Genomic DNA, 21,929 nt, shown 5'->3' on the forward strand with positions numbered 1-21,929 from the left:
TCTGACCTTTGTATATACAGACATATTTGAATATCTTTTCCAAGACCTTCATGGCTGTTCTCCCACATGCTAGTCCAGTGTTTCTCAACCTTGACAATTTTAAGGCAGGTGGACTTCAACTCCCAGAATTCCACAGCCAGCAATGCTGGCTGTGGAATTCTGGGAGTTGAAGTCCACCTGCCTTAAAATTGTCAAGGTTGAGAAACACTGTGCTAGTCTGTGTCATATTTCTTGACTGTTTGTTCCTTTATTGTTGATGCTGGATGCTAAAAGGCAGAAGCTCTACACCACTTCCACACCTTCATGGTCAATTCCAAGGTTGATGGTTGTACTTGTTGTCATTAGTTTGATCGTCTTTATGTCTGTGCTCCTTGAGTTTATTACCAGAGCTTCCAGATCCTATGCATTTTTAGCTATCAGAGTAACTGTCAATGCTGCAAATGCTGTATGTTCTTGCTTTGACAAAATATGCAGAACTGTCTAGTATTTTTAGAGTTAATTCAGATGATGTGGGGGGGGGAGGAGAAAGATAGGACTGCTGGCCGGGAAGAGACCGGAAGAGAACCTCTGCTCTTCCACCTGATAGGAGTACATGATATATGACAGCAAATTTAGGGAGGGAACATGCTGGTAAATTAATTGCTCAGAGGAAGAGAATTTTAGATCTTAGCATCAACTTCCGTTGTGCCTGTGCCGACATTTTGTAACAATAAATTACTTTTAGGAAAATCAATGCCTGGAAGTTCTTTGAAGTGTTTCATTAGCCGGAACCATAACAGTAATGTCATTGGCATAGCCCGGGTTCATGATGTTTCTTCCTCCAGTTTTAAAACCAAGACAGAATGCATCTCAAATATAGTTAACTCAAGCACAACCATTTATTTTATTTTGTATTTGATTTTATTGATATGGTTGCTCATCTTCTCAGTGCGACTTTGGGCAGCAAACAAGTTTAAAAACAGAGGTGCTAATAACAATGCAAAACAAAATCACACATAATCAAAGCAAAAGAAGGGCCACTAAGGACACTCTCTCCCAACAGTAACAAGTCGCATGGGCTACACTAACTCTGGGCCAAAGGCCAGCAGTATCAGATCTAATCTGATTCCATGAAATAGTCATTTCCAAAGGATAGGCACCGTGGCCAAAAATGTCCCCTGGCATTCTTTAATCAGTGGAACTCAAAGCATGCCCCTCCTGCTGGAATTCATGGGTGGGTGAAGACAACTGGAGACACACAGTCCCTCAAATCTCTTGGCCCCAATCCCATGAAGGCCCTTATACAACCAACACCTTGAGTTGCATCTAGAAGCCTAACGGGAGGGCAAATGTTTAAATCAAGAGAGAGAGATCTATTGTCTTCTTTCTTCTATGTAGTATTCTCAGATGTCTGGCTGGCCACCAACAGAATGCAGCATCACGAGAATCTTTTCCCTACTCCCAACAGAGCGAATTTAGGATGAGCTGTCCAAACTTTCACCTGGCCTGTTTGCACCCACCCATGTGCTCCCGCCCTTCTCAAGCCGGTTTTTCTTTTTGACCCTGAAGGTTGGCTGCCGTCAAGAGAGAACTGAAAGTGAAGGAGCTGCAGTTGGTGGAAGGCGCACGGAGGCGCTTTCTAAAATACCAGCAAGATCAGCGGGAAATGGAGCTTAAAAGGCTCGACGATGAAATTGCAAGAAAGGTAACCTGTAACCACTTCACCTGTGGGCAAGAGAACAGGAACATTCTGGCATTTCTGTTTGACCGGCTTCCTCAGTTCCTCCCAGGGAACAAGTCTAGGCCAGGGCTTTTCAACCAGTGGTACGGGTACCACCTGTGGTACATTGGCATCTGGCAGGTGGTACGTGACCATCCTAGAAAAGTGGTAGCGGGGGAGGGGAATGAGCTGAACCGGTGGCAGCACCCCACAAGCCTGAGCGAGAGATGGCTGGAGCTGCAGGGCTGTCAGGGCTCAGCGGACGCGCCAGGATCAGCACTTTTTCGGGGCTGTCAGGGCTCAGTGGAAGCGCCAGGATCAGCGCCAGGCTCCAGATGGAGCTCGGCGCTGATCCTGGTGCTTCTGCTGAGCCCAGAAGAAGCGCCGATCAGCTGGAATGTTGCAGCAACTCCAGGGTCTTGTGATTTACATTCAGATGCTTGGCAACTGATTCATATTTATGACGGTCACAGTGTCCCAGGGTCATGTGAAGTGACCAAAACCTGCTGCAACCACCCAGCAGATGGGAATAAAAACCAAACACCCCCCCACCCCACCCCTGCTGCCAATCCTCAACAGAAATGCTCACAACAATGAAAACCTCAGACAGGAGGAAGAACGCTGCTGGATGGGCAGGAAGGTGTCTTGCTCGGCTGTGGCTTGGGGAGCACTTTTTTCAGTGCCATTGTAACTTCGAACAGTCCCTAAGCAAACTCTTGTAAGTCGAGGATTACCTGTACTTTATCGCTTTTTTCCCTTTTTTTTTTTTTGGGTCATTAAATTTTTGACACCTTGCTAGGCAACTGGTGGCACTCGGATATTGCCATATCCTAAAAGTGGTACAATGGATGAAAAGTTTGAAAAGCCCTGGTCTAGGCCACAATTCGCTGTTCCTGGTCTCTTCCGGGCTTATTAGACCACAGCTCCAATCATTGGCCATGTTGGTGGAGAGTTGGAATCCAACAGATCTCAAGAATGTTAACCAAAGGGTTTAGGATTTTTTCCATAGGCCCTCCAGGAAACTGGAGACTGGTGTCGATGAAGGATAGATTAAGGTTGTCCTACTTAACACCATCCATAGAGAAATTATGACATTTGTTATTGAAATGAGTGATGGCCAATTTGCCTGGGATTAAAAGAGGGGCAAATTAAACTCCTACAGGCTGACAGGTTAGTAGCCATGATGGCTAGATACAATCTCCAGGATCAGAGGCGGTAGAGAATAAGAGCAGGAGGATGTGACTAGGCGAATCACTGCAGAATAAGTGAATCACTACAGTTCTTAAATTAGTAACACGGTTGTTAAGTGAATCTGGTTTTCCCATTGACTTTGCTTGTCAGGTCACTAAAGGGGATCACATGACTCTGGGACACTGCAACCGTCATATATATGAGTCAGTTGTCAAGCATCTGAATATAAATCACACGATCATGGGGATGCTGCAACAGTCCTAAGTGTGAAAAATGATCAGAAGTCACTTTTTTCAGTGCCGTTGCAACTTTGAACGGTCACCAAATGAACTGTTGTAAGTTGAGGACTACATGTGTTCCTGGTTTAGAAATAGGAAAAACATGTGGTAAAATACTTTTCACAAGCAGTTAGAATGCAGTTTTTTTAACCCAAAGCAAAGAATTAAACCAGCTGTCTTCACACTTGGCCACTTTAAGACTTGTGGACTTCAACTCCCAGAATTCCTCACCCAGCCCTCAGGGCTGGCTGAGGAATTCTGGGAGTTGAAGTCCACAAGTCTTAAAGTGGCCAAGTGTGAAGACCCCTGAATTAAACAAAGAGATGGTAGCAAAGGGTAGGCAATTTTACTGGTTTGGTGTAACCACCTGCATTCGCTGTAGGCCTCCATGAGAGAAGAAGAAACAGCAGCTACCATTCGAGACGTCGAGGTGAGGCAGATGGAGCTGGAAACTCAGCGGCGACTTTTTGAACAGGTACGTGACCAGAACGTGGGGTGTTCCAGAGGCCGAATAACCAGACATCTAGGCTTGTTCTGTGAGTGCCAAAGAATCTTGCAAATCAGTATGGAGGGTTACTGCTAGGGTTAGATTTGCCCAAGTTGCAAAGTGATAGAAGTCTTGAATGTGTGATTGCTGTTCCAAGGTAGAGGTCAGCAACATCTTCAGACGCTATTGTTCACGACGGCCCACACATCCGATAAGTATTTTTTTTTAAAAAAAAAGTATTTGAACAGTCAAGTTTGATCTAGTAGTAGTAACTGTGAGAGGGATCTCGCAGTCCTAGTGGACAATCACTTAAATATGAGCCAGCAGTGTGCTGCAGCTGCCAAAAAAGCCAACACAGTGCTAGGCTGCATTAACAGAGGGATAGAATCAAGATCACGTGAAGTGTGAATACCACTTTACAATGCCTTGATAAGGCCACACTTGGAATATTGCATCCAGTTTTGGTCACCACGATGTAAAAAAGATGTTGAGACTCTAGAAAGAGTCCAGAGAAGAGCAACAAAGATGATTAGGGGATTGGAGGCTAAAGCATATAAGGAAAGGCTGCTGGAATTGGGTATGTCTAGTTTAATGAAGAGACGGATGAGGAGGGACATGATAGCAGCCTTCCAATATCTCAGGGGCTGTCCCAAAGAAGAGGGAGTCAAGCTATTCTCCAAAGCGCCTGAAGGCAGGACAAGAAGCAATGGATGGAAACTAATCAAGGAGAGAAGCAACCTAGAACTAAGGAGAAACTTCCTGACAGTGAGAACAATTACCAGTGGAACAACCTGCCTCCAGAAGCGGTGAATGCTCCAACACTGGAAGTTTTTAAGAAGAGACTGGACAGTCATTTGTCTGAAATGGTATAGGGTTTCCTGCCTGAGCAGGGGGTTGGACTAGATGACCTCCAAGGTCCCTTCCAACTTTATTATTATTATTATTATTACTACTACTACTACTACTACTACTACTACTACTACTACTACTACTATTAGTGAAAGCCTGCTGGGTGAACTCTCTCTCTTTCACACAGAGTTGGCATTCTAGGGAAAATAGAAGGGGGAAGGTATGTTGAATATGTTTGCCACATTGAGTTATTTGTAAAAATAATAAAGGTGGGATACAAACAAAGAAACACACAAAATAACAATGTTTTTCTATTCCAAGAACAACATCTCATGAAAGAACACAAAAATCTGTAGGAGTTGATCATCTTGCACATTTTTTAACTATTGAGATATATGCCTGTACCTGGAAAATTAATATATGGGCATATACAAATGCATTATTAACAGCCCTGTTAATTTTTTAAACGTAGGAATTTGCAGATGCCCTCTAGTCATTTTTGAGGGACTACGTCGCTCTGAGCTTGCCATAATTCATTAAATGATTCCCAGCTTCATGGAGGGGAGGGAATTAAATTCATTGTTTCTATTCTTGATTATTTTGGCTTTAGGGTGTATTTAATAAGAATAAGATCAAATGCAAGACAGGAAGAGACCGATAACTTCTCCAAAGATGGTGTTTGTATCTGAGATTTGCTTCAAGAAAAGTGGGCTGGGAAGATGGGACAGTTACCCAAAATAATCATCAATATTCTGATATTTATATAATATATTCATACAATGTATATCCAATCATTAAAAGACAGTTGAAGGAAGCATACTGACTTAGCATGACCACAATGCAGGTATCCCCTTGTGAGAAATCTTTTTAGCTTTGATTTGGAGTTCGTCATCCCACTAACTTGTTTTTTCTTTTTCAATCAGAAACTTGTCAAAGAGCAGGAAGCCATGACACAAGAAGTCAAAGGGGAGATGGACACCAGCCGGAGGAAAGCTGATCTCGAAGAGCGTTTATTTCAGAGGTTGATTGAAGCAGAACAAGGAGGAAACCAGAAAGTTCATGAAGTGAGGGCCTCATGCGAGACTATTGAATTTGCTCCAGATAATTGGGGCTTCTGTTCCTATATTCACTCTCCATTGGCCATGCCAGGCAGGATGAGTAGGAATCAAGGGGTCTTTGCTGTCTTTCTCTACTTGGGTTGGGGGGGAGCTTATAAAAAGGTTGCTTTGCTTTGAATTGGTGCAAAAGATTCTAGGATGGGTAGGCAACCTTGGCTCTTTGATGACTTGTGGACTTCAACTCCCAGAATTCCTGAGTCAGCATAGCTGGTTCAGGAATTCTGGGTATTCAAGTCCACAAGTCATCAAAGAGCCAAGGTTGCCTATCCCTGTTCTAGGACATTTGGAAGTTTCCAGGATGAATTATTGGCGTAGGATTATCTTGTACAGGTACTCCTCAACTTATGACTGTAACTAAGCCCAGAATTACAGTTCTAAGTGGTGGTCATTAAGCAGGTGCCATGTAACTGTGCCCAGTTTTACGATCTGTTTTGCAGCAGTTATTAAGCAAATGCCACATTGTTAAGTGAATGCCGCAGTCATTAAACAAACCTCATTTTCTTCAGTAGATGTTTTGGGTTTTTTTGCCAGAAACCAGAAGTAAATGCTGGAAACCAGTAAAAACTGGCAAAAAATCACGGTGACATGACCGTGGGATGCTGCAGCTTTGCTCCCATAAAAGTGAGCTTTGCGCTGGGTCCAGCTGTCAGACCTCCAGAACCAGATCATAAGTAGCTCTAGGGAGATCCATTGAAACTTTGAACAGTTGCTAAGCAACCAGTCATTAAGCAAGGAATACTTGTAGCTCTGTGTGCTACTTTGGATTTAAAAGCAAAAAAGTGCTTCAGAATATGGAGGGAGCATTCACACAAACTCTGTTTGCAGTTCCTTCAAGCAGGTACATCTTAGCTCAGGGGTCTTCAAATTTGGCCCTTTTATGACTTGTGGACTTTCCTGGCTGAGGAATTCTGGGAGTTGAAATCCACAAGTCATAAAAGGGCCAAGTTTGAACACCCCGGTCTTAGCTGACCAAATTCCTACATATCCAAAGTAGTTACTCTCTCTCCTTGAAGATTCTTTCTCCTACCTAGAGAAAATGATTGTTGTCTGTCTCAGTCTCACAAATATCTAGTAAATATCGTCTCCCACTTTTTTTTTTAAGACCAATCCAGGCTGTGGAAACAATTTGTAGATAAACTAATCCTTCTCGACCACCTGAGGCAGATTTTTAATCACAGACAACCATACAATTGGCAAGTTCATAAGCTTGATGTCCTGCTGGAAGGAAGATGTGCAGCTTCAGAGTCTGGTGCTCTCTGACACAATTTGTGCCATCTTAGGTGCTTGAAGAATCTTTAGCCAAAGCCCATCAAGAAAACATTGACGTGAATTGGCAAGTGGAGCTCCTCCACAAGCGAATCCGTGACGACATGGACCGGGACCAGCGATACCAAGAGGTGGCCAAACTCCTTCACAAGACCAGAATGGCAGAAGTTAAGCTGCTTGAGGCAATGAAAGAAGAATTGGCCGAAAAGGTGAGTGGATAAAAGTCTGCTAAAGATTGGCCTCTGCTGTTCTCCAATGGACACACAGCTTCCGTTGTGGAGATAATCCTTCTCTCTTCCTGCCTTCTCCTTTTCTAATGGAAATGTCCTGCTTTTCTATCGCATTTTAGCTGGAGGACACCGTAGAAAAAAAAGAGCAGCTGATGGCACAGCAGGACATCGCTGCTGCTTCGGATGCCAACAGGAAGCGGTTTCTGAACCAAGAAATGAATGACGCCATAGACCTGGCAGTGAAACTTCAGGATGAAGATGGCTATTTTGGTGAGTGGGAGGAGCTGTTTGTACACAGCAAAATAGACCGATAAAAATTTCTATTATTTTGTTCATGTGACATGTATTACGGTGACTGGGACTTCTGGGAGTTGAAGTCCACCTATCTTAAACTTGCCAAAGTTGAGAAACACTGCCCTGAAGACTTTAGAGCAGAGGTCCCCCAACCTGTGGGCCTCAGCCCACTCCCGGGCTGTGGGCTATTTGCAACCGGGCCCCGCGAGTGGCAGGCCGGTGCTCGCACGCTTGCAGACCCACTTGCATGAGCAGTGGGCATCGGTACACATACCCCTCACACAAAACCATCCCCTCTTCTCTCCCCCTCTCTGCACCAGGCCGCCAACCTGGAAAGATTGGGGAACACTGCTTGAGAGAGAGAGAGCCATCCACCTCTTCACTTTTGCTGTAGGTCACATTGTAACCGGTCTCATTTTTTAAAACTACATCTTGCCAAACATTACAGCTACTTGAGACGGTATTAGAATCTTTAAAAAAAAAATTAATAAATTTATTATGGCTGCCTGCTCCGAGATGATTTTGGGGCAGTTTATGTCCCATGCTCTGAATTAATTTGTTTTTTTAAAAAAAATAAATAAATAAGTGTTTTATAAGCCAACCCAAGGAATACCCTATACCAGGGGTAGGCAACCTTGGCTCTTTTATGACTTGTGGACTTCAACTCCCAGAATCCCTGAGCCAGCATGGCTCAGTATGAAAACCTCTCCATTTCTCCTCAGCACGGCTGGCTCAGGAATTCTGGGAGTTGAAGTCCACGAGTCATAAAAGAGCCAAGGTTGCCTACCCCTGCCCTATACCTAAAAACCAAGAGTACATTATCTGGCTGATAATGTAACGTGTCCACTTTCTACAGAGCGACTGCGGGATCTGAGAACCTCCAAGACTCAACAAGGTTCAGAAGGCCATCAGGAATCCTGGCAGATGCAAGTGGGCAATGCTTGTTTAAATGAATCCTCAGGCGGAAACTCTTCCATCCACTGTAAGTGGCAAAACATGGGTTTTGAAGGAGAAAATATTAGGTGTGATAATCTGTTCTTACATCTGTTGTTGTTGATAGCCATAATACTTGCAATCAAATAGTTTGTTGAAGGTGGAAAGATGTAAACCAAATTAGGAATCAACTCCTCGAGAAGGTTAAAGCTATTTTTATTAAGAGGAGCTGTAATAACATATCTGATTGGGGTTATACTTCCTACCCTTCTTATACTCTTATGAGCCTCTTCCACATAATTTCTGATTGTTTTGAACTTAAATTCTCCATCAAGGTCACCTTCCTTGTTCTGTACAAACAAGGACAAGATTGAAATCAGGGTGCAGTCAGTTTCCCCACCCTGGTGCTGTTCAGGTGCATTGGGATTACAAGTTCTACAGCTCCTCAGATCCAGATATGACCCAAGCTTCTTGAATCAGCAATGGAAGGACAAACTGATTTATTTTTAAAAAATCTCTCCTGAATAATTGTATATTTTCTCTGCCTTCCGGAGTCCATTTGGATGGTTAAATTCTGTTTGCTTTTATTTATTTCATTATATAAAATTATATGGCTGCCTAACTCACACACAGGTTAACTCCAGGCGGCTTACAACATTAAAAATCCACAAAAATAAAAACCCATAAAACTTCCCATCCCCCTTCTCCCCATAGCAACAGCCACATAAATAAACCGATTGATCACATCATCTCCATTTGTGGTCCCCATGCCCACTGACAAAATGGCCCTTGCGGCCTTTTGGAAAAGCAACAAAGTGGGGAGCCAATCTTAGGGGAATGATGTTCCATAGAGAAGGAGCCACCACTGAAAAGACCCTTTTTCGTGATCCCACCAGATGTACATCCACAATAGATGCAACCCTCAACATATCCTGAATTGCCTAAACCATGAGATGGGCAGCAAATAAATTTGATTGATGATAGATAGATAGATAGATAGATAGATAGATAGATAGATAGATAGATAGATAGATAGATAGATAGATAGATAGATAGATAGATAGAGATAGATAGATAGATAGATAGATAGATAGATAGATAGATAGATAGATAGATAGATAGATAGATAGATAGATAGATAGATACCCTTCCTTATAGAATAGGGCAATGGTGGCGAACCTATGGCACGCATGCCAGAGGCGGCTCTCAGAGCCCTCTCTATGGGCACGTATGCCATTGCCTCAGCACCGCCTCCCCCCGCAGCCCCCTCCTCACCAGCAGCCCCTCTGGAGGAGAGTCGCCCCCAGGTGCAGCCCATGCAGAGCAGCACAACCAAGGACATGGCAGCGGGGCAGCAGAGACAAGACTCCACCCTCACACCCCGTTGTGTGCAGATGATGTGGGGGCGGAGTGGGGGGGCAGGGGAGGGCAGGGGCAGGGCAGTTTTTGGGCACTCGGTGTCTAAAAGGTTCGCCATCACTGGAATAGGGATTGCTTATAGAATCTCTAGGAATATTTGTCCTTTCAAAATAAAACAGCTGGATGCTTCTTGGGTCTTACAAGATATAGCCACTGAGCTTGTGATGCTGATGTTGTAACCTAACATTTTTAAGAACTCCTCCTTTCACCTTTCAAGTCTCTTTAGACCGAGGACGGCAGGAGCTGGAATCGAAAGAACGGGAAATAATGGCTGAAGTTAGACAACTCAGAAAGAAGCTCATGTCTCACGCTCGGGGGAAGCCAGGTTTAGCACCAGATGCCCAGTGAGAGCTGAAGAGTCCTGATCCAACTGTCCATGGTCTTCTTCCATGAGATTCCGGGAAGACAAGATTGATTTTGTATCATGTTTTCAAAATACTTTTTAGAATTATTTTTGTATATAAAAATAAAACATTTGAACAAACATTGGATCTTTTTTAAAACGTTTAGCCAGCAGTTTGAATAAGTTTTAAATAAAGAGTTGCAATCTATCTTCAAGTCACAGAATGGCCGATAGGTAAGAGCTGAAAAAACGATGGATGGGGATTTTTTTTTCCTTCAGGAATGGCTTTATTTCTGTTGATCTCTTGGTCTGTTGGCCTTGTAGCAGCTGATTTGAGGCTTTTTTTTAAAAAAAAAATTAATAGCACTAAATCCTGTCTAAACCCTGAATGCTTAATACACAAGGATCGTTAGGGTTTTACAGACGTGATTTAGCAAAGGAAGTTCAGACGAGGAGATGCCAGGAGTAATGTTTGGAGAGTGACACATTGGGGGAAAATTGCTGCATGTTGGCATACCTGTTGTACATCTACTTGAGCTTGGAAATAGACTTGATTTCAAGCATCTCTAGGAGACAATGGCTTGTTGCATTTGAACTTGTGCATTGTTGAATAAGCCCTCTGAAATCCATTCCAAAGATCATCTTTAGTTTAGGTTTCTAGTGGCAGCCTGAACTTGACCAGTTACAATCATCATACTGACCACAGGCCAATAAAGCCTCCTTGGAGATCATTTTGACACATCCAGGTCATTACTTTGGCCATAACCCAGAAGTCTGCTATTTCCCTCTATGATGCTTTTTTTTTTGTTCAGCCTCACAGTGAAACCAACAGCTCTACATTGGTCTCCCACCCAAATGCCAGCCCAGCCTGGCCCTACTTAACTTCAGAAGCCCCCAAGGTTGGTCAATGCTATCCCCTGGTGGGCATCCATTTTGGTTGCTGAATCCTAATAGAAAAATCGCAATGGAAGAGTTGTTTGACCAAGAGAAAGCTGGGCAGCCATTCCGAGGGATGTCGCAACTGCAAACTGTAGCCTTGTGAAAGGGTTCGTCTACTAAACCTCTTGATTGTGCTGTGATTGTACAGTTCTGATCAACATTGTGGGTAATAAGTACACGGGGCCAGTGGTGGGATTCAGCCAGTTCGCACCACTTCAGCAGAACTGATAGCTAATTTTTTGTTGCCCAGGCCCAGAATGGACTTCCGGCAGCGGCATCCACACAGAGAACCAATTGTTCCACATATTTGAATCCCACCACTGCACAGGGCCCATCCCCTAAGAGGCATCTGGCTTCCAGGGTCGTTCACACCTGGAATGGCTGCCATTTGTGAATCCCAGAAGCCAAGATTTATTGGCCTAGTGACAACATTCATTCTCCAGAAACCCCAAAGATGCACCACGTACTTATCTTAGTACATGAATCCTATTTTGAAATATTAAAGATAGCCAGAGGGAAAGTTTTCATCTGCAGTATTAAAAATTAGCCAACATTTAGCACCGCAGGCTAGCTATCACAAAAACCAAGTGTGTTCTTTGGGAATGCAAGCTGCAAGCCTTTAAGATGTATGGACTTCAACTCCCAGAATGCCCCAGTCAGTCATGAGAGTCTTAAAATTGTTGAGATTGAGAATCACTGCTTCCAATTCATTTGTCACGTTTTTTTGCTTAAGAAAAAAAATCAAAGGATTTCTGCATGTACTTTTTGAATAACATGTGTATGTGTATACTTTTGAGAGCAGGCAACAGAATTTCATTTTTAATGTGCGCCAGTGTGCCCACAGTAAAAAAAAAATGACAATAAAGGCTATCTTATCTAAAATAAAAGCTCCAAAGACTGCTGTGATAAAAGATAGGGACATTTTTTTAAAAAATATCTGGCACTTTGGCTGAAAATCACAAGCTGCCCTGTTTGAAGGACAAGCAATCTAAGTTACAGCAAATCCAAATGCTGGTTCCTAAAATAAATGCCAGAATCTCTTTTTTTTTTTTTAACCAAAGAAAAATGTAGTGCAAGTGCACGTGTGCACAGAAGTAAATGTGTAAGAAATATACTTAAGTATGGGTTAAATTCTAAGTTGGAAGAGGCAAAATGCCATTTCTGCCCACTTTAGCCATTTCATCTTTACTCTCCTTGCTGTCCCTCCCGGAAGTAGGCTTAGGCGTTTGCACTCGAAATACAAGGTCGTTGGGATGGCACCAGGGGTCTCCTAACCTAAGGTTCGGGGTCCAATGAGGGGGTATTTTTATTTCTTCTCGGGCCGAAAAAGCTGCACTGCCCCGTGTGAGGCTCGAACTCACGACCTTCAGATTATGAGACTGACGCGCTGCCTACTGCGCTAACGAGGCGCATGTAAAGAGGGGTAGAAAATCTCCTTATGAAGAGGAAAACTCTGCAGAAGCGACGTCCTAATTCCTTAACTAAAAAAAGGGGGAGAATCGCATCTTCCACAGGCTTAAACGTATTTAAGTATCAAGCAGGAAAATCAAATCTCTCCTCTGTAGAGAAATGAGTTGCGTCGGTGAGAAACAGCCCCGGAATGAACGGATGGGAGGTAGTCCTCCCAACAAGCCGTTCCCACGTTCTCCATCCCCCCTCGGGAGAAAACTGCAGTGAAAGGAATGCGGGTAGGCAGAGGGTTGCAGATTGTGTCCAGGTCTAGACCATCTTGGGAGCGGGGAGCCAGGGCAACGAGGGACGGCAATCTGATTACCTCGGCTGGGTTTGAAAGGCAAGCAAGGATCGACCAAGCAGCAGCAAACAATAGGCAGCACAATGTTAGATGCCCGCTAGAGGGCAGCCGTTAGAGGACTCCGGCCCTCTGCTGCCCTCTAGTGGTCACCCCACATATAGCAGCCCTGTGAACGAAGACCAGACTTGCAGTGTTTCTCAGCCTTGACCATTTTAAGGCATGTGGACTTCAACTCCCAGAATTCCACAGCCAGCTATGCTGGCTGTGGAATTCTGGGAGTTGAAGTCCACATGCCTTAAAATGGTCAAGGTTGAGAAACACTGGACCAGAGTATCTGCCTTTTGTCATGATGATGATGATGGTGATTTTTTTAAATTAAAATTAAAATTTAAATTATTTTTTTTAAATTCTGGGCCCAAGTCCCAGAAATTCTGGGTGACTCGCAACCATCAAAGAAATAAATTGCAGTCAAATCAGTAAAAGACAAAAAGATGGCATTTTTAATGCTTTTCCCTCCCTTTTTATTATGGTTATAAATCTTAGTAGCTGGTATTGTTCCGTCCATTGATATTTGCATAATATGATTAGAAAGCGTTAACATTTGGTTGTATAAATAGCTTAGAATATTGAGACCCAAAAAGGGATGGAAAAAATATTCTATTGGTCTTACAATTTGGAAGGCAATATTATAAGAAGCATATTATTTAGCTTTTCAAACCAAATTTGAGGAGAAGATTGGATGGTGAGGTGGAGAACCACAACTTACGACAAAATAATTGTTATATACTAGAGGTACCAATCTTAAGCGGATTTCTCAATAAAGTCTCCCCTTAAATTGTTATTTTAAAAGGGTTTGTCTGTGTATTTGTGTACCAGTGTGTGTATATACAAGTAGTCCTTGACTTATGATCAGTCACTTAGTGACTGTTCGACACTGCAATTGACCCAAAAAAGGGGACTTATGTCCTGAATCCAAAATTCTGACAGTCAAACCCCCTTTGCGGTCATGTGACCAAAATTCGGACATTCAGCAATTTGCAGCACCCTGCAGCCACATGACTGCATTTTATGACAGCATCTGACTTTTGATCATGTGACCATTAGAATTCTCCAACAATCGTTAGTATGAAATGACTTTTTTCAGTGTCAGTATAACTTCAAACTGTCACTAAATGAATTGTTGAGGACTACTTATATGGATTAAACTTAAGCTACCCGCAGAACTAACTGCTCAGGGGCATCCTGTCCTACCCTCTCAAGTCAACTGTTTTTACATTTTTATTCATTCAAAATATTAGTGTATCATTTCCAAAGCAGTAATAATGATAAAAAAAATCCTTGTTCTCTGTTGACTAAAGTTTTTCAAATGGTGAATTAAAAGTTTATTGAACAGAATCTGTCTGTCTGTCTGTCTGTCTGTCTGTCTGTCCGTCTATCCATCCATCCATCCATCCATCCATCCATACATCCATCCATCCATCCATCCATCCATCCATCCATCCACAGGGTAACTGGGCAGCTTACTATCTTAAACAGATAAAAACTATGCAAAACCTAAAAGACATAAAATACTGTCACGATCCAATTACCGAGCCTCAATTAAAAGATGGGGAAGAAGGGTGGGCAAGGTCTATAGAGAAACAGTGATGGCACCACAGCTGGCAAAAAAAAGGAATAAGAAGGGCCAGACGTTAACTTTTCAAATAAAATGGCTCATTCTTCCCAATGGTAAAAACACTCCAATATGCACAGAGGTACAATGGAAGGGCTGAGTTCCTGTTCATATGTTCTCTTGGCAAGCTGAACCACTTGTCTGGAATGGTATAGGGTTTTTCCTGTTTGAGCAGGGGGCTGGACTAGAACGGGGTGTCCAACTCAAATAACCCTAATTCTAATCCTAACCCGCGGGCCTGGTGTTTGACACTTCTGGACTAGAAGATCTCCAAGGTCCCTTCCAACTCTGTTATTCTGTTAAAATACAGATGGCCCATTGTGGAGACCTTTAAGCTGCTTCTACACAAGGGCTTGCAACAGATGAGTTAAATAGAACTGAAATACTGAAGAAGCGCTTCAGTGCAGCCATTTTTGGGTATTATGTCGGACAGTCCGTGTGAGAAAAGCAATCTTTGAGTTTCTGGAACCATTTTCTTTCAAACTCCACAGTGGATGCAGTCCTGATGGATGTTAGGACTGCTGAAGAGAGGCATTTAACCTCTTCCTGAGCGTCTCCTTTCAGCTTTTCCGGAACAAGATCTTCTCCCATAACCTACGAGAAAATGTGTATGCGGGAAGCACAAGTTTCAGTTTTACAGTTAGCTTAAAAAGCATTCAGACTTAACTGCAAATACAGATATTTCTCGACTTATGACCACAATTGAGCCCAAAATTTCTGCTGCTAAGTGAGATGGTTGTTAAGTGAGATTTGCCCCATTTTATGACCTTTCTTGCCACAGCTGTGAAGTGAATCGCTGCAGTTGTTAAGTTAGCAAACATGGTTGTCAAGGGAATCTGGCTTTCCCATTGACTTTCCTTGTCAGACGGTCACAAAAGTGATCCCGTGATCCCATGGCACTACAACAGACATAAACACATGCCGGTTGCTAAGCGTTCTGATTTTGGTCACATGACCATGGGGATGATGCAACAGTCATAAGTGTGAAAAACAGTCGTAAGTCACTTTTACCAGGGCCATTGTAATTTCAAATGTTCACTAAACAAATGGTTGTTAAGTCAAGTACTATAAATGCTTGTTTTTTCCCCCCAATGCAGCTCGTCCTTCTGAGATGGGGTGAGTTTTCTCCTAAACAGGATGGTGAAATCCCATCCAGGAATGCAACTTTAGGGCAATGGCCTAGGTCAGGGGTAGGCAACCTTGGCTCTTTTATGACTCGTGGACTTCAACTCCCAGAATTCCTGAGCCAGCCATGCTGAGGGGAAAGGGAGAGGTTTCCAAGCTCAGCCATGCTGGCTCAGGAATTCTGGGAGTTGAAGTCCACGAGTCATAAAAGAGCCAAGGTTGCCTACCCCTGGCCTAGGTGAAACACATCTTCTCAAAGTCAGAGACTCCTTTCATTTTTAGATTTGGTTGGCTCAGTAAGTAAAATTAGTTAAGCGTTTCCGTAGCTAGCCTTTGGGGTGGGACGGCTACTCTTTGGAGCAGAAAAAGTATTCATAGATGTGGTCACAAAAGTCAAGATGGCATCTGCAAGGCCCATTAATGGGCAGAGTTTCAATGGTCACTAAACAAATGTTAAGTCGAGAACTATCTTAAGCAGACAAAAACGTTTTAATTAATCCTGTAACTGCAGAATTCCGATTGTATTGGAGTGACAGAGGAGATGACCCCTAAGATAGCTTGCAACTACCCACATCCTGACATTTTTGAACAGGCATTCCTTTACATGATTATCGCCATCGCCTCTTATACTTCTGATAGGCTAATGGGAAAAAAAAATAATAAGCAGCTAGCTGCAAATTATTGGATGTTATTTCTTAATTCACGATTCACACTTAACGGCGAATGTTTACCCAACCCTTGCTGAATTGTGACTGACCTCAGTCATCAAGGACAAGCTGTCTGCCTCCAATTCAAAAAATCTAATTTTGTCTTCAATGTCCTGTTGCGTTCTCAGGTTAGTCTCTAAAGCGAAAGAAGACTGAGTCAACTGCATAAGCTGAAGCAAAAGCCTAGAAACAAAAGAGAAAAATGAACAGTTAAAGCCAGAGTTAAGTGAATCACTACAGTTGTTATAACACGGTTGTTAAGTGAATCTGGCCTCCCCATTGACTTTGCTTGTCAGAAAGTTGCAAAAGGGGATCACATGACCCCGGGACACTGCAACTGTCATAAGTATGAGTCAGTTGCCAAGCGTCTGTATTTTTATCACATTACTGTGGAGAATGCTACAATGGTCGTAAGTGTAAAAATGGTCATAAGTCACTTTTTTTCAGTGTCGTTGAAACGTTCAACGGTCACTAAATGAACTGTTGTAAGTTGAGGACTACCTGTTTATGCCTGTCCCCAAGTGCCCAAAGTCTGATCACATGACCAGAGGGACAGTCGTAAGTCACTTTTTCCACCACTGTTCCAACTTTGAACGGTTGTTAAATGAATGGTTGTAAGTCGAGACCTACCTGTACTTTATATGCAAATAAGGATGGGATGCGGCAGCAGCCAAAAAAGCTAATACAATCCTTGGTTGTATAAACAGAGGCATAGAATCAAAACCACACAAAGTATTACTACCGCTTTATAAAGCCTTAGTAAGGCCACACCTGGGATACTGCATCCAGTTTTGACCACATTACAAAAAAAATGTTGAGACTTTGGGAAAAAAATGCAAAGAAGAGCAACTATGATGATTAAAGGCTTGGAGACAAAAACAGATGAAGAACAGTTGCAGGATTTGGGAATGGCCAGTCTAGAGAAAAGAAGGATTGGGGGTGACATAACAGCAGTATTCCAGTATTTGAAGGGCTGCACAAAGAAGAGGGGGGGTCAACCTATTTTCCAAAGCACCAGAAAGCAAAACAAGAAGCAATGGATGAAAACTAATTAAGGAGAGAAGCAACCTGGAATTAAGGAGAAACTTCCTAACAGTGAGGACAATTAACCAGTGGAACAGCTTTCTGTCAGAAGTTGTTGGTTCTTCATCACTGGAGGTTTTTAAGAAGAGATTGGACAATCACTTGTCTGAAATGGTACTATAGGGTCTCCTGCTTGAGCAAGGGGTTGGACTAGAAGACCTCGAAGGTCCCTTCCAGCTCTATTCTGATTGACTGAAAAGAGAGTACCGTACCTGGCTCTAACAAAGGAGGCACATGCATAAATACAAATATCATTCAATCTTCGCTCCCCTAAGGAAGCTCTCTTCATTGTGGGTCGTGTCCCTGAATTTCCCAGCGTACAAACAGGTCTCTGCACACTTTGGCGTTCCACACAAGATCCAAAGCTGTCGTTTGGGTGGACAGTACACAACAAAAGATCATCCTTCCTCTGGCTCTGTGTCTGATGACACACAAAGCTGACCTCTTTTGATGCTACCCGGAGGCAGCTGCCTGCAATTAAGCCATCACTTTGTGACATACTGGCTTCTCTTGCTGACAAAGAAGGCAGAAATTGCAACAAACTCATGTAAGCTTCAGCAAGCAAATTCCAAGTCTGTGGATGAAACGGGTGCAACAAGATCAATTGTTGCAAGCATCCAATTACGTTCTCAATATCCTCCAGAAGGCGATAAATAGCAAACTGCAGATTAAGTACGGCTGTTACGTGGTCGGTATTTGTTGCCCCGTTTCTCTAGAAACAAAAGAAAAAGGAGTGAAGGGTGAATAAGAGTTAATGCTCTAAGGTGGTGTTTCGTAATCTTGTTAACTAAGATGTTTGACTTCAACTCCCAGAATTCTAAGCTGGCTGGGGTATTCTGGGAGTTCAAGTCCAGACATCTTAAAAGTGGCCAAGCTTGAAAAACACAGTGCCAACGTCTTCTTACGCCTAAACTCTGGAAATGACAATATATACTTTCCCCGATAAAACAAATCCACAATCTACTGAAATGGCAATCTAAAAATTTAATTCACAATACATTCTAGAAACCACCCAGTTGGTACATTTTATTGTACGGCATGCTATTCAGTGCAATACACACCGATGTGATTTTTTTTCTTTCTGTTTAGATTGTCTCCCAATACAGTGGAGATGGATTGACTAGCTGATTGATTTTCCAGAAGATAAAATAGAAAAACCAGCAGAAAGCTGATGGACGAGAATGCTGAATCCCCAACATTTATTTATTACCCTTCCTTTCTGCCAAGAGTACAAAATGGCATTCATAGCATCCCCTCCTCCCATTTTCCCTGGCAACAACAGTTGGGGTGAGAGAGAGTGACTGTCCAAAAGAGACTCCAGTGGTTTCCATGCCTAAGGCTGGACTAGAGTTTTAGTCTTTCCAGTGCAATTTATCCATTATAGGTAGTCCTGGACTTACGACCGCAACTGAGTCCAAAATTTCTATTGCTAAGCAAGACGGTTGCTAAGTAGGTTTTGCTCCGTTTTACGACCTTTCTTGCCACAGTTGTGAAGTGGATCGCTGCAGTTGTTAAGTTAGTAACACCGTTGTTAAGTGAATCTGTCTTGCCCCTTGGCTTTGTCTGTCAGGTCACAAAAGGTGATCACATGACCCCAGGACACTGCAACGATCATAAATACATGTTGCCAAGCTTTCAAATTTTGATCACATGGCTGTGGAGTTGCTGCAACGGTTGTAAGTGTGAAAAACAGTCATAAGTCACTTTTTTCAGTGTCGTAACTTTGAATGGTCACTAAATGAACAGTTGTAAGTTGAGGACTACCTGTACATTACACCAGCTTTCAAGAATAAAGCACATATCTGCAATGTTAAGTTATACTGAAGGATGCTTCCCAAAATGGCTGCCCTAATAGCTCTAGCCAGGCACAAAAGGTCCATTCATCAGAAGGGAAATTGGTGAATTTGAAATACTCTGAGAGTTCAGAACAGACTGAATATCAAAAGTATTCCAAAATCTTTTGGAGGCCAGAATAACGTTTCTTTCAAACTTTGTGCTTGTGTTTCAAGCACAAAATGTTGCCATTTCAAAATGTTTTACCTCCCTCGACTTTCACCTTTATTTTATTTTTTTCTGGACAGAGGGACATACTCCCATATAAAAACTGAGGTAATATCATTCTAACATTTTTTTTATTTTCCAAGAATGTCTCCAGTGTACACGTGGGCCCAGAAGCATTCCTGAAAACAGAGATTAAGTAAGTGCTTAATGATAGCACTTACTTGACAGCATGCTAGTTTCTCTTATTTATTTAAATTTATTTGCTGCCCTTTCGCTTTTTTTGACGATAGCCTTTTAAGAAACTTTAAAAAAGAATCAAATGGGAGATGACAGGCATGAAAAAATATAGCCCCAGATATACTGATATGTATACATTGAGGATCCAAGCTAATCTATAAAGAGAAAAGTCACTTGGAAAAATACCAACCAGGTTTTCCGCAATTCTCAAGGCTTCCTCATGTTTCCCCAGATGAGCTAAACAGCGGGCCTGGCTCTCTTTCAAATCTCTTCTCATGGCAGTATTACTGGAAGGCACAAGGGCAAGGCAACTGGAATATTCCTGAAGAGCCTTCTGAAATTAGATTTTATCAAATTTTAGTGTAACTCCAAAAGTGTGAGTGGGTTGTGAATTGTGCCAAATTATTCAACATCAGCTAACAACTGTATGTGATTAAAAGTAAACATGAGCATCACATGGATATTTTCTTGGTTTTTAAGTTCCAGCCAACTCAAAAAGGCTTCCCCCCCCCAGAACTGGATTATTAATCTACTTCCCAAATAATGTCTGGCCTTTCCAGAATGTGTGTGTGTGTGTGTGTGTGTGTGTGTGTGTGTGTGTGTGTGAATCAATACAGCGCAAGCATGAAAATACCTGAAATTCTTGTTGCTTATAGGCCAGATCTCCTCTGAACTTTTTTATGTTGATCCTTTCAAGATCATCCTGGCAATCTACCTGTTCACAAAACCACTGTCAAGAGGAAGAGGGGGGAGACATTTTGTTGCATTACTACAAAGGAATACCAGTATCATACACTGTAAAGTTTAAACCAAATTTTACATAGTCTCTCTTAAACACTCAGGGATGCTTTATTATTAGTTCCTACAATTTTCTCCCGATCAATGACAACACCCCCCCAAAGAATTTGGTTGGAACCTCCCTGAATTCAGGGAGTGACCACAAGAACTTCCAACTTGGCCAGACAACCACAGTGCCCTAACAGGTTTTCCCTTCCATCCCATTTCTTCCTTCTACCATTAAGAAAAGTAAAGGCTTTGAGTGGAATTTAACTTCTAGTGACACCATCGACAGTCGGAGGTTAGAGCCCAGAGAGGACACCACCAGGAGATCATAGATTTGACTAGCTAATCGAAAGCCAATTTGACATAGTGATTATGAGTAGCTGGCTTAGAAATCAGGATGCTGTGTGTTCTAGTCTTCCCTTAGGCACAAAAGCTGGTTGGGTGACTTTGGACAGTCACTTTCTTTCATCCCAGCCCACCTCAGAAGCCTGTAGTAGTGGGGAAAACAGGAGGCAGGACAGTTAGGTGTGTTCACTGCCTTCAGTTATTTTTACTTACACACACACACACACAAAATATAAAAACGACAGAAAAAAATATTATAATGTAGTATCCCATGCTTAACAATTGTTGATAAGAAAGCTAAAAAAAAAATCTGGCTAGAGGATATCGCAATACCTAGAGGCAGCAGAAGAGAAGAGAAAGAACTGGAGAAGGCAACAAAATGCAAGGACCTGCAGACAGAAGTAGAAGAACTGTGACAAAAGAAAGCAAAGATAGTGCCAATAGCACTAAGTGCCGTGGATGCAATCCCAAAACAACTGGAGCACCACTTGAGCACCATCAGCATTGACCAAATCCCCACCAGTCAATTGCAAAAGGCAGCCTTACTAGGAACAGCTTCCATCCTGCAAAAGACACCTTTAATATCATCAAACAGCATCTACCTATTCCAGGTCCTTGGGAAGGGCTCAATAGATGGACAAAGCTGCCAAATCCAGTTTAAGCATCTGGCTGACTGTGCAACCAACCATTTAATAGTAAGAGAAAAGGCACCCTGAAGAACACCACTGGAACTCTCGCTTTTATATGGCTGGGATTGAGAGCTTCTCCGGCTGTCCTGGTGGTCTCCTTTCCAGACACTGACTTCCAGATCAATAACAGCCCCGAATCCTAGCCTGTTCAGATCTGCAAGGATTGGGACAGTCATCTAAGTGGGGCAATGCCCCACCACACCACACTAAATTAAATCCAGCCACATCTGCCCTTAGTTCCTGCGGGCTAGCTGAAGAACAGCTTGCCCCAGCGCATGAGCAGAGTGCAATGTCCTTCCTCCAACCCAGTCGCACATCCCAGCCCCAACACGTGGGTCTGGAGGCACGAACGTCCGTGAACCTGCCCTCTTCACCTCGGGCTCGCAGCACCGGGCGCTGTAGTGGGAAGCAAGGGGGCTGCCGGCCCTGGACGCCCCGCCGCCCTCTTCGAAGACCGAGTCCTCGAACACAAACGGCAGCAGCGCCAT

At 42.9% G+C, this 21,929-nt stretch overlaps 2 protein-coding genes and 1 non-coding gene across 3 annotated transcripts in view; 1 reads left to right on the forward strand and 2 right to left on the reverse strand.

Moving 5' to 3' along the window:
* Positions 1 to 10,197, forward strand: part of TBC1D31 (TBC1 domain family member 31) — a 28,782-nt gene extending 18,585 nt beyond the window's left edge. The window contains exons 16-22 of the mRNA XM_015824463.1: positions 1,549 to 1,684; positions 3,551 to 3,643; positions 5,428 to 5,568; positions 6,903 to 7,097; positions 7,238 to 7,388; positions 8,269 to 8,394; positions 9,982 to 10,197. Of these exons, the coding sequence (XP_015679949.1) occupies positions 1,549 to 1,684; positions 3,551 to 3,643; positions 5,428 to 5,568; positions 6,903 to 7,097; positions 7,238 to 7,388; positions 8,269 to 8,394; positions 9,982 to 10,112 (973 nt within the window). The 3' untranslated portion in view covers positions 10,113 to 10,197. The remainder of the gene's footprint in view (positions 1 to 1,548; positions 1,685 to 3,550; positions 3,644 to 5,427; positions 5,569 to 6,902; positions 7,098 to 7,237; positions 7,389 to 8,268; positions 8,395 to 9,981) is intronic.
* A 2,185-nt stretch (positions 10,198 to 12,382) lies between these two features.
* TRNAM-CAU lies at positions 12,383 to 12,455 on the reverse strand. The gene has a single exon. It is a non-coding gene; the product is annotated as a tRNA-Met (tRNA).
* A 2,282-nt stretch (positions 12,456 to 14,737) lies between these two features.
* On the reverse strand, positions 14,738 to 21,929 carry LOC107295153 (uncharacterized protein C8orf76-like). Its single transcript, XM_015824455.1, has 6 exons — positions 21,816 to 21,929; positions 20,259 to 20,354; positions 19,815 to 19,958; positions 17,599 to 18,098; positions 16,354 to 16,486; positions 14,738 to 15,065 (listed from the first exon to the last, which is right to left on the reverse strand). The coding sequence occupies exons 1-6, from the start codon at positions 21,927 to 21,929 to the stop codon at positions 14,892 to 14,894; spliced, it is 1,161 nt and encodes a 386-aa protein (XP_015679941.1). The 3' UTR covers positions 14,738 to 14,891.

This window comes from Protobothrops mucrosquamatus, unplaced genomic scaffold (assembly GCF_001527695.2).
Source record: "Protobothrops mucrosquamatus isolate PMUCROS unplaced genomic scaffold, P.Mucros_1.0 scaffold2242, whole genome shotgun sequence".
In the NCBI taxonomy this organism is placed as follows: domain Eukaryota; kingdom Metazoa; phylum Chordata; class Lepidosauria; order Squamata; family Viperidae; genus Protobothrops; species Protobothrops mucrosquamatus.

Coding starts and splice junctions, on each gene's coding strand:
- LOC107295153 (XM_015824455.1), bottom strand. CDS start 21,929: ATGGCGCTGCTGCCGTTTGTGTTCGAGGACTCGGTCTTCGAAGAGGGC. Junction 20,355..21,815: donor CCCGGTGCTGCGAGCCCGAG/GTGAAGAGGGCA, acceptor TCCTCTTGACAG/TGGTTTTGTGAACAGGTAGA. Junction 19,959..20,258: donor ATAAGCAACAAGAATTTCAG/GTATTTTCATGC, acceptor ATCTAATTTCAG/AAGGCTCTTCAGGAATATTC.